This window comes from Mustelus asterias, chromosome 17 (assembly GCF_964213995.1).
Source record: "Mustelus asterias chromosome 17, sMusAst1.hap1.1, whole genome shotgun sequence".
In the NCBI taxonomy this organism is placed as follows: Eukaryota; Metazoa; Chordata; class Chondrichthyes; order Carcharhiniformes; family Triakidae; genus Mustelus; species Mustelus asterias.
The window spans coordinates 2455966-2468128 of NC_135817.1; the positions used below are offsets into that span (position 1 = coordinate 2455966).

Genomic DNA, 12163 nt, shown 5'->3' on the forward strand with positions numbered 1-12163 from the left:
GACTGCTTGTCCAAGTCCAGTACCAAATGAGCAGAAATTGTTCAATTAAGTGTTGGGATGATTGAAGATGTTACCTTCAGACTCCACTACAAGCAGCCCTTCTTCACCAGCAACTCTATCCCTCTCCCCGACAATTGCCGGAGGCAAAATGAGACTCCACAACCTTGTAGTCACATCTGACACCAAGATGAACTTTCAGCCTCAAATCCACACCATCACGAAAGCCAACTATTTCTCCCTCCATAACACTGCCCAACTCTGCGCTGCCTCCAGTTATTCTGCCAAAACCCTCAACCCTGGCTTGACTTAACAATTCTCATCCGCGCATCACTGACCACCAAAATCCAATGACATTAAAAACTCCAGTTCATGTGTCCAAACTCATCCTGTGCTCATACGCAGTTTCCTGTAAGTATCCATTTTAAAATTTACATCCTGCTATAAAATTGCTCTGTGATCTGGCCTCTACGTCGAAAGCTGAGAGTAGGGATGACATGTAAAATGCAGGGTGTGAGGGGACAAAGTGGTAGCTGTGCAGTGTGGCAGAAGGTGCAAAAGTTTTCTTTCACAAGTACCAGTGCTGGGACCACTGTTCTTCACAGTTTACATTCACGATTTATACATTGGAATCAAAAGAAAATATCTGAATTTGCGGATAACACCGAATTGCAGGGGACAGTCAACACTGTACAGGACAAACTTGCAAAATTGGCAAATAAATTCCAAACAGATAAACATGAGCTTATTGCCTTACCTGAAGAAAAATTAGGTTACATACTACCCAGAGAAATAACAATATAAACATGGGGGTGGGTGGAGAGACCAAAGGAATCTCCGAGTACAAAGGCACTGAAAATAGTGACATGCATCAACAAGGTGATCAGTAAAACCACAGTCGCACACAAGAGTGTATTTCAAGATGGATGGAATTGAAAAGACTCCTTGGTAAACATGGACAGAATATTTCTTTAGACTACACCTGGGGTGCACGTACAATTCTGATCACCATTTAGTGAGATACAGAGGCACTGGAGAGGACGCAAAAAAAAGATTTACAAGGGCGAGACCAGGTCTGCGGGGTCACATTGATCCGGAGACGATGAACAGGCTGTCTCTCACTTCTCTGAAAAAAGACAGCCGACGGGCAACCTAATAGAGGTCTTTAAAATGGTCAAAGATTTTGAAGGAACAGATGGCATTGCGCATGGGGAAGACAAGAGCAACAACCGAGGAGAGAGAGTTAGCTGAGGAAAGATGATGGAGGAGGTTTGTAGAGCATCAACACTGACATGGGCTTGGTGGGCAGAGTGGATATAAAGCACATAAACAGGCCACACAATTCAGAAGAATGAGAAGCAATCTCACTGGGATATATAACATTCTTAAATATGCTGGGTACGCTATAGCGGAAAGTCCAGGACTAGCGGAGGAATCAAAGTCTCAGAATAAGGGTGACTGAGGTGAGGAGAAATGTGGATCTATGGATGCTCAGTCATTTAGTATATTTAAGATAGTGATTGATGGATTCTTGGGTTCTAAGGAACATGAGGATAGTGCAGTAAAGTACAGTTAAGGTAAAGGTTCAGCCATGGTTGTATCAGATAGCAGAACAGAGCAGACTGGAAGGGCTGAATGGCCTACTCCTATTTAAGTTCTTACGCTTGCAGGCACTGTTTCAATGTCCCCCCATCCTCAAATAGTATTTACCAGAAACTGCACTGGTCTTGGTTCCTATCACAAATCATGGAAAATCAACAGAAGATACAGCGAAAATGTGAATATTCGGGGCGGCACAGTGGTTAGCACTGCTGCCTCAGTTCCAGGGACCCGGGTTCAATTCCCGGCTTGGGTCACTGCCTGTGTGGAGTTTACACATTCTGCCCGTGTGTGTGTGGGTTCCCTCCGGGTGCTCCGGTTTCCTCCCACAGTCCAAAGATGTGGGGGTTAGGTGGATTGCCTATGCTAAATTGCCCCTTACTATCCCGGAATGCATAGGTTAGAGGGATTAGTGGGGTAAATATGTGGGATTACGGGGATAAGACCTGGGTGGGTTTGATGTCGATGCAGACTCGATGGGCCGAATGGCCTCTTTCTGCACTGTAGGGATTCTATGATTTCTATGATTCATGCATACAATGTCCTAGCTGACTACAGGAAGAGGAGGTGGGAGAAGCCATCTCCCTCTCAGCCAATAATACCAATTCTGACTCACCTGATGAAGGGGCAAAGCTCTGAAAGCTCGTGATTCCAAATAAACCTGTTGGGACTTTAACCTGGCATTGTGAGACTTCTTACTGTGCCCAACCCAGTCCAACACCGGCATCTCCACATCAATAATACCAAGGAAACTGCTCGTTTATCACCTTGCTGTACTGACATTGCCTTCTCCATTTGCTCTGTAACAGCGGTTGCATTTCTTTGAGCGTATAGTACAACAGGACAATCTGAGTGCCTAATATGGCTATTTTGAAATGCATGCAATGTAAACACTACTCATTCTGCTGTTGACAGGGAGACGGTGCAGGGGTACGGTGCAGGAGCTGGTGGGACACGCAACATCTCTGGAACCAGCAAGTTCCACGTGGACCTGGAATTGGAGCTGGCCAACCTCCACCAGAAGGATGCGGCACTCCTCTTCACATCCTGTTATGTGGCTAATGACTCAACTCTCTTCACTCTGGCCAAAATGCTTCCAGGTACAGGGTAGAGACCACAGATATTAACCATTACTTGGTGAGGATAGGGACTAGGGAGAAAGAGAGTGCAGGAGGGAGACAGAGGGAACGGGAGAGATAGCACACAAGACAAATGGCGAGTGTAAATGTTGCTGAGCCTCCATTTCATGTTTGAACTGTGACAGCTAATTTCAGAACAAGCAAATGGTTAAGAAACTGTTTGATTCCCACAGGCTGTGAGATTTACTCGGATGCTGGGAACCACGCGTCCATGATCCAGGGGATCAGGAACAGCGGAATCCCGAAGTTCGTTTTCCGGCACAATGACGTCGAACATCTGGAGCAGCTCCTGAGGGAGTCAGACTCAAAGGCCCCCAAAATTGTTGCATTCGAGACGGTGCATTCGATGGATGGTAAGAAATTAGGTGCAATGTTGCTGTGCCAGTCCGAGAGATCCTGGTATAAGAACAGAAGGGAACCCAGCTTAAATACGCAGCAGCTTTTCATCGTGTTACTCAATTTCTTTCAGAACATAATATTTTGCAGTACAGTGTGTGTTATTTAAAACATGATTTGGTAGCTGTAGTATGCTTATGATGTAAAGATGACTTTGGGCTTATGGTGCCCAAAGTTCCCCATCAGTGGTGTTTTCCACAACTCATATGAGTTTGTTGCGGACTAAATGGTGGAAATAGATCAATGTGAACAGTTCTCAGCTCCAGTCTCTGGTGGGGTTCCATGCTTCAACCGTCCATGGAAAATCTGTACAACCCTCAATCGCCTGAGGAGCAGTCGTGGAACAAGCGGCCACACCTTCCGCAAGTGGAATGTGGAAAACAGTTCAAGTTGTAACCATCCAAGTCAGGACACGGCCCACACACCGAATTTCTGCCCCAAGTATTCACTCCTGGTGGCATCACAACTAGTCACAAGCCACTGAATTCATTGCTAACCTCTTCAGCCTTGATCTAGAACTATGTCCCCAATCATACAAATGTTCTTTTAAAAAAGCTCCATTATCATTATCTAGCAATTTGTATGTGTTCGAACCAACCTTTTGCCTTCAAGTTGCCACTTTAGAGCGGGTGGAATTTTACAGTCCTCCTTCCTACAGGAGGCCCCTCGCCTTGCTCAGTGGTGGCAAAAGCTGGAGATGCTGGCAATTTGTTCACCATTCTTCTGGGCTGAAAGTTGTGGTACATTTCCCATTTACCTGGCCAGGTTGCGGAGGGTCCAAAAACTCATAATTGGCCCCTTAAAGTGTCCAACTCTCAATGAAAGGATACATTTCTGTAGAACCTTCTGTGACTCACTACATACCAAGGAGGTTCACAGCCAATGAGTTTACATCGAAGTGCAGCGATGGAAGGAAGTGCAGTAGCCAATTTGAACTCATCAAATTCCCACAATAGTTTTTTGAAATGGTTGGCCAGTTTAACAGTGGAACATGGCCCCAGGGAAAACTTTTTTAAAAATTTGTAGTTGCTATGGGATCATTTAATATCCAACAGAACAGGCACATGTTTGAAAGGTGATGCTTCCATAAGTGCAGCATTGCCTCAGTAATGCACGAGGAATCAGCCTAGACTACATGGTGAAAGTCTTGTCTCTATCTGACTGAGAACTAGGGAAGACCAACTTCTCAGCTAGGGGGCTGTACTGTCATTAGTGTTCCAGCACTACAGGAAGGGTGAAAATTTCAGCCCAAGTTTTCTGCTCTCGGTTACAGTCACGTGACTTCTACCAGCAAGACGTTTGGTTTATCCAACAAGGCAAGGGATACTGGAGGGCCTGTACTATAGTTGGCCTCAGTATCCAAGTAAAGCAGTTGGAGGGTGGAATGTGGGTCACTCAACTGTAGCTCAGTCTCCCAATTTGGTAATGGAAATAGGTATCAAGGAGGATGTCGTAGCAAAGCAACCCTCACATTTCAGTGTTAATAGTAGTCTGCCCTGCACTTTATTGATTTATTCGAAAGGTAATGGAACTTATTGTCCAACTATACAGAACTGAGTTTATTCATGATAAAAATCATTCACAGCAACTGTACAGAACTACTATTCATTCATCATAGGAGTGAGTTGTTTGCTGTGTGACTACAATGTTTGAAACTAGTCAGTAAACTGTCGCTTTTTGTAACCCAGGTGGCATCTGTCCATTGGAGGAGCTGTGTGATGTTGCTCACAAATATGGAGCCATCACCTTTGTCGATGAGGTGCACGCTGTGGGTTTGTATGGAACTCACGGGGCCGGGATTGGAGAGCGGGATGGCATCATGCACAAAATAGACATCATATCAGGAACACTGGGTGAGTCAGCATCACACCTGCACTTTTCACTTTGTTAAGGGTCAAGGCTCGACGATTAGGGCAAGAACGCAAAGCAGACAAAGGGAAGTTTGGAATGTGTCTGCTTAAGGCACAGTGTGGTAAGGTTGGTGCATGCAGATACATTGGATCTAGGATACAGCAGCACTAATGAGGACTTGGCACAAGCAAGGAGAGGATTGGGAATTTAATCTTCCTGACTGCAAAGGTATTCAGGAAAGGCAAGGAAGGAAAGAAATGAGGGAGGGATATCACTCTTTATTGAAGAAGCTGTTATAGCACTGGAAGGGGATCATATACGCAAGAGCTTAAAGACAGAATTCTGTTGGTCAAATATAATCAACAGTAAAGGAGTTATTAAACTGAGAGGTGATGGTCACTAAATAGTGAGGAAAATACAGGTGAGAAAATCCACAGGAAAGTGCAAGAAGGTTAGAGCAGCAAAAATGAAATTCTATTACTCTAATGGAATAGGAAATAACAGGGAAAACAACAGTATAGATGCAAATGAGATGTATACAAGAGAACATTGATCAGTATGTTTCCAGCCCAACAATGAAGGAAGTAATGCTGGATCGAATTCTGGGGAATTAATTGGCAGATATTTCAGTGGGGAGTACTTGGGCTACAGCGATCACAATATAATTACATTTTGAATAATCATGGAAAAGGATAAGGAAAAATAAAATACGAACACAGTTGACTTCAGTGAGCTAACGGGGATTCTGGACCAAAAATACTGGAGTCAAAGGCTGGCAGATGAAAGGCAAGATTTCCTTTTTTTAAAAAAGATATAGAGGTGTACATGCACAAATCTTTAAAGCTGACAGATCTTGAAAAATTAGTTTAAAAGGCATATAGTTTTTTTGATTTTACAAATGAAAGGCACAAAATAGTAAAGCAAGGTGTTTATGCTAAACTTTGATACCATACTGGTTTGGACCTATTAATGCATTATGGCCAATTTAGGGCAGCACTGGCAGGAAGGGTATCATAGCCTCGGAGACTTGGTAGAGAATGTGACCAGAGATGCGAGACTCCAGTTAGGGGGAATGACTAGAGAAGCTGGGATTGTTCTCTTTAAGGGTAATAGAACACACCAATCAGCCTCAGTACCTCGGACTTAAAAAAGAGTGGTTGGGTTCCTGTGCCCGATTTTCCTCAGCTGATGCTTGCTACGTAGATACCAAGGAAAGAACAGAAGCAGTCTGGGTGCAATGTGGTTGAATAGGTTGCTGAGGTTCACGCCTCAGAATATTAATGGGCACTATGGCTAAACATGACTAAAAATAAGTGTAGGAGGGAGGAACAGCTGCCAAGATGGGAAGATTGGCTCCAGAGGGAGTAGAGACGGAAGCTGGGGCATTACTTTCCAGGACATGCAGGACTGATACTGAATGGCAAATGTTTCATCCTCACCAGGTAAAGCCTTTGGCTGTGTGGGTGGCTACATTGCCAGCACAGCTGCGCTCACCGATACAGTTCGATCATATGCAGCTGGCTTCATTTTCACCACAGCCCTGCCGCCAATGATACTGGCTGGCGCCTTGGAGTCCATACGTACTTTAAAGAGCGAAGAAGGTCAGGCACTGCGGCGTTCTCACCAGCGCAATGTCAAGTATATGCGGCAGCTGCTGATGGACGCAGGCCTGCCGGTCATCAACTGCCCCAGCCACATCATCCCCATACGGGTAAGTGACCAATACCCTGAGCAACAACAACTCACCACAGAAACATAAACTGTACAAAAAATGGCACAGGGCTGTAACCAGGTAATCTCACTGTTTAACCAGCGTCAGAGGGCTGTAACCAGGTAATCTCACTGTTTAACCAGCGTCAGAGGGCTGTAACCAGGCAATCACACTGTTTAACCAGCGTCAGAGGGCTGTAACCAGGTAATCTCACTGTTTAACCAGCGTCAGAGGGCTGTAACCAGGTAATCTCACTGTTTAACCAGCGTCAGAGGGCTGTAAACAGGGTATTCTCTGAACAACCAGAGTTACAGGGCTGTAGCAGTGTAATCTCACTGTTTAACCAGCGTCAGAGGGCTGTAACCAGGTAATCTCACTGTTTAACCAGCGTCAGAGGGCTGTAACCAGGTAATCTCACTGTTTAACCAGCGTCAGAGGGCTGTAACCAGGTAATCTCACTGTTTAACCAGTGTCAGAGGGCTGTAAACAGGGTATTCTCTGAACAACCAGAGTTACAGGGCTGTAGCAGTGTAATCTCACTGTTTAACCAGCGTCAGAGGGCTGTAAACAGGGTATTCTCTGAACAACCAGAGTTACAGGGCTGTAGCAGTGTAATCTCACTGTTTAACCAGCGTCAGAGGGCTGGAACCAGGTAATCTCACTGTTTAACCAGTGTCAGAGGGCTGTAACCAGGTAATCTCACTGTTTAACCAGCGTCAGAGGGCTGTAACCAGGTAATCTCACTGTTTAACCAGCGTCAGAGGGCTGTAAACAGGGTATTCTCTGAACAACCAGAGTTACAGGGCTGTAGCAGTGTAATCTCACTGTTTAACCAGCGTCAGAGGGCTGTAACCAGGTAATCTCACTGTTTAACCAGCGTCAGAGGGCTGTAACCAGGTAATCTCACTGTTTAACCAGCGTCAGAGGGCTGTAACCAGGTAATCTCACTGTTTAACCAGTGTCAGAGGGCTGTAAACAGGGTATTCTCTGAACAACCAGAGTTACAGGGCTGTAGCAGTGTAATCTCACTGTTTAACCAGCGTCAGAGGGCTGTAAACAGGGTATTCTCTGAACAACCAGAGTTACAGGGCTGTAACCAGGTAATCTCACTGTTTAACCAGCGTCAGAGGGCTGTAAACAGGGTATTCTCTGAACAACCAGAGTTACAGGGCTGTAGCAGTGTAATCTCACTGTTTAACCAGCGTCAGAGGGCTGGAACCAGGTAATCTCACTGTTTAACCAGTGTCAGAGGGCTGTAACCAGGTAATCTCACTGTTTAACCAGCGTCAGAGGGCTGTAACCAGGTAATCTCACTGTTTAACCAGCGTCAGAGGGCTGTAACCAGGTAATCTCACTGTTTAACCAGCGTCAGAGGGCTGTAACCAGGTAATCTCACTGTTTAACCAGCGTCAGAGGGCTGTAGCAGTGTAATCTCACTGTTTAACCAGCGTCAGAGGGCTGGAACCAGGGTATTCTCTGAACAACCAGAGTTACAGGGCTGTAGCAGTGTAATCTCACTGTTTAACCAGCGTCAGAGGGCTGTAAACAGGGTATTCTCTGAACAACCAGAGTTACAGGGCTGTAGCAGTGTAATCTCACTGTTTAACCAGCGTCAGAGGGCTGTAACCAGGTAATCTCACTGTTTAACCAGCGTCAGAGGGCTGTAACCAGGGTATTCTCTGAACAACCAGAGTTACAGGGCTGTAGCAGTGTAATCTCACTGTTTAACCAGTGTCAGAGGGCTGTAAACAGGGTATTCTCTGAACAACCAGAGTTACAGGGCTGTAGCAGTGTAATCTCACTGTTTAACCAGTGTCAGAGGGCTGTAAACAGGGTATTCTCTGAACATGATGTGGAGATGCCGGCGTTGGACTGGGGTAAACACAGTAAGAAGTTTAACAACACCAGGTTAAAGTCCAACAGGTTTATTTGGTAGCAAAAGCCACACAAGCTTTCGAGGCTCTGAGCCCCTTCTTCAGGTGAGTGGGAATTCTGTTCACAAACAGAACTTATAAGACACAGACTCAATTTACATGAATAATGGTTGGAATGCGAATACTTACAACTAATCCAGTCTTTAAGAAACAAAACAATGGGAGTGGAGAGAGCATCAAGACAGGCTAAAAAGATGTGTATTGTCTCCAGACAAGACAGCCAGTGAAACTCTGCAGGTCCACGCAACTGTGGGAGTTACAAATAGTGTGACATAAATTCTGATTCTAGGATCGCATGATAAAGACTCAGGAGGAAAAAAGCAGAAATATTTATGTGAAATAGTGTGACATAAACCCAATATCCCGGTTGAGGCCGTCCTTGTGTGTGCGGAACCTGGCTATCAGTTTCTGCTCCGCGACTCTGCGCTGTCGTGTGTCGCGAAGGCCGCCTTGGAGAACGCTTACCCGAATATCAGAGGCCGAATGCCCGTGACCGCTGAAGTGCTCCCCAACAGGAAGAGAACAGTCTTGCCTGGTGATTGTCGAGCGGTGTTCATTCATCCGTTGTCGCAGCGTCTGCATAGTTTCCCCAATGTACCATGCCTCGGGACATCCTTTCTTGCAGCGTATCAGGTAGACAACGTTGGCCGAGTTGCAAGAGTATGTACCGTGTACCTGGTGGATGGTGTTCTCACGTGAGATGATGGCATCTGTGTCGATGATCCGGCACGTCTTGCAGAGGTTGCTGTGGCAGGGTTGTGTGGTGTCTTGGTCACTGTTCTCCTGAAGGCTGGGTAGTTTGCTGCGGACAATGGTCTGTTTGAGGTTGTGCGGTTGTTTGAAGGCAAGAAGTGGGGGTGTGGGGATGCCCTTGGCGAGATGTTCGTCTTCATCAATGACATGTTGAAGGCTCCGGAGGAGATGCCGTAGCTTCTCCGCTCCGGGGAAGTACTGGACAACGAAGGGTACTCTGTCCACTGTGTCCCGTGTTTGTCTTCTGAGGAGGTCGGTGCGGTTTTTCGCTGTGGCGCGTTGGAACTGTTGATCAATGAGTCTAGCGCCATATCCTGTTCTTATGAGGGCATCTTTCAGCGTCTGGAGGTGTCTGTTGCGATCCTCCTCATCCGAGCAGATCCTGTGTATACGGAGGGCTTGTCCGTAGGGGATGGCTTCTTTAACGTGTTTAGGGTGGAAGCTGGAGAAGTGGAGCATCGTGAGGTTATCCGTGGGCTTGCGGTACAGTGAGGTGCTGAGGTGACCGTCCTTAATGGAGATGCGCGTGTCCAAGAATGCAACCGATTCCGGAGAGTAGTCTATGGTGAGCCTGATGGTGGGATGGAACTTGTTGATGTCATCATAGAGTTGTTTCAGTGATTGTTCACCATGAGTCCAAAGGAAGAAAATGTCATCGATGTATCTAGTGTATAGCACCGGTTGAAGGTCCCGGACGGACGGCCTCAACCGGGATATTGGGTTTATGTCACACTATTTCACATAAATATTTCTGCTTTTTTCCTCCTGAGTCTTTATCATGCGATCCTAGAATCAGAATTTATGTCACACTATTTGTAACTCCCACAGTTGCGTGGACCTGCAGAGTTTCACTGGCTGTCTTGTCTGGAGACAATACACATCTTTTTAGCCTGTCTTGATGCTCTCTCCACTCCCATTGTTTTGTTTCTTAAAGACTGGATTAGTTGTAAGTATTCGCATTCCAACCATTATTCATGTAAATTGAGTCTGTGTCTTATAAGTTCTGTTTGTGAACAGAATTCCCACTCACCTGAAGAAGGGGCTCAGAGCCTCGAAAGCTTGTGTGGCTTTTGCTACCAAATAAACCTGTTGGACTTTAACCTGGTGTTGTTAAACTTCTTACTATTCTCTGAACAACCAGAGTTACAGGGCTGTAGCAGTGTAATCTCACTGTTTAACCAGTGTCAGAGGGCTGTAAACAGGGTATTCTCTGAACAACCAGAGTTACAGGGCTGTAGCAGTGTAATCTCACTGTTTAACCAGCGTCAGAGGGCTGTAACCAGGTAATCTCACTGTTTAACCAGTGTCAGAGGGCTGTAACCAGGGTATTCTCCGAACAACCAGAGTTACAGGGCTGTAGCAGTGTAATCTCACTGTTTAACCAGCGTCAGAGGGCTGTAACCAGGTAATCTCACTGTTTAACCAGCGTCAGAGGGCTGTAAACAGGGTATTCTCCGAACAACCAGAGTTACAGGGCTGTAGCAGTGTAATCTCACTGTTTAACCAGCGTCAGAGGGCTGTAACCAGGTAATCTCACTGTTTAACCAGCGTCAGAGGGCTGTAAACAGGGTATTCTCCGAACAACCAGAGTTACAGGGCTGTAGCAGTGTAATCTCACTGTTTAACCAGCGTCAGAGGGCTGTAACCAGGTAATCTCACTGTTTAACCAGCGTCAGAGGGCTGTAAACAGGGTATTCTCTGAACAACCAGAGTTACAGGGCTGTAGCAGTGTAATCTCACTGTTTAACCAGTGTCAGAGGGCTGTAACCAGGGTATTCTCCGAACAACCAGAGTTACAGGGCTGTAGCAGTGTAATCTCACTGTTTAACCAGCGTCAGAGGGCTGTAACCAGGTAATCTCACTGTTTAACCAGCGTCAGAGGGCTGTAACCAGGTAATCTCACTGTTTAACCAGCGTCAGAGGGCTGTAACCAGGGTATTCTCCGAACAACCAGAGTTACAGGGCTGTAGCAGTGTAATCTCACTGTTTAACCAGCGTCAGAGGGCTGTAACCAGGTAATCTCACTGTTTAACCAGCGTCAGAGGGCTGTAAACAGGGTATTCTCTGAACAACCAGAGTTACAGGGCTGTAGCAGTGTAATCTCACTGTTTAACCAGCGTCAGAGGGCTGTAACCAGGGTATTCTCTGAACAACCAGAGTTATAGGGCTGTAGCAGTGTAATCTCACTGTTTAACCAGCGTCAGAGGGCTGTAAACAGGGTATTCTCCGAACAACCAGAGTTACAGGGCTGTAGCAGTGTAATCTCACTGTTTAACCAGCGTCAGAGGGCTGTAAACAGGGTATTCTCTGAACAACCAGAGTTACAGGGCTGTAGCAGTGTAATCTCACTGTTTAACCAGCGTCAGAGGGCTGTAAACAGGGTATTCTCTGAACAACCAGAGTTACAGGGCTGTAGCAGTGTAATCTCACTGTTTAACCAGCGTCAGAGGGCTGTAAACAGGATATTCTCCGAACAACCAGAGTTACAGGGCTGTAGCAGTGTAATCTCACTGTTTAACCAGTGTCAGAGGGCTGTAAACAGGGTATTCTCCGAACAACCAGAGTTACAGGGCTGTAACCAGGTAATCTCACTGTTTAACCAGCGTCAGAGGGCTGTAAACAGGGTATTCTCTGAACAACCAGAGTTACAGGGCTGTAACCAGGTAATCTCACTGTTTAACCAGTGTCAGAGGGCTGTAAACAGGGTATTCTCTGAACAACCAGAGTTACAGGGCTGTAACCAGGTAATCTCACTGTTTAACCAGCGTCAGAGGGCTGTAAAC

The 12163-nt window shown here is 46.0% G+C and overlaps 1 protein-coding gene across 5 annotated transcripts in view; it reads left to right on the forward strand.

Annotated features, from left to right (window-relative positions):
- Positions 1–12163, forward strand: part of LOC144506269 (5-aminolevulinate synthase, erythroid-specific, mitochondrial-like) — a 38077-nt gene that overhangs the window by 21177 nt on the left and 4737 nt on the right. For all 5 annotated transcript variants that reach the window (XM_078232138.1, XM_078232141.1, XM_078232139.1 and 2 more), the window contains 4 exons: positions 2512–2696; positions 2909–3088; positions 4820–4984; positions 6425–6693. In XM_078232138.1, coding sequence (XP_078088264.1) covers positions 2512–2696; positions 2909–3088; positions 4820–4984; positions 6425–6693 — 799 coding nt within the window. The remainder of the gene's footprint in view (positions 1–2511; positions 2697–2908; positions 3089–4819; positions 4985–6424; positions 6694–12163) is intronic.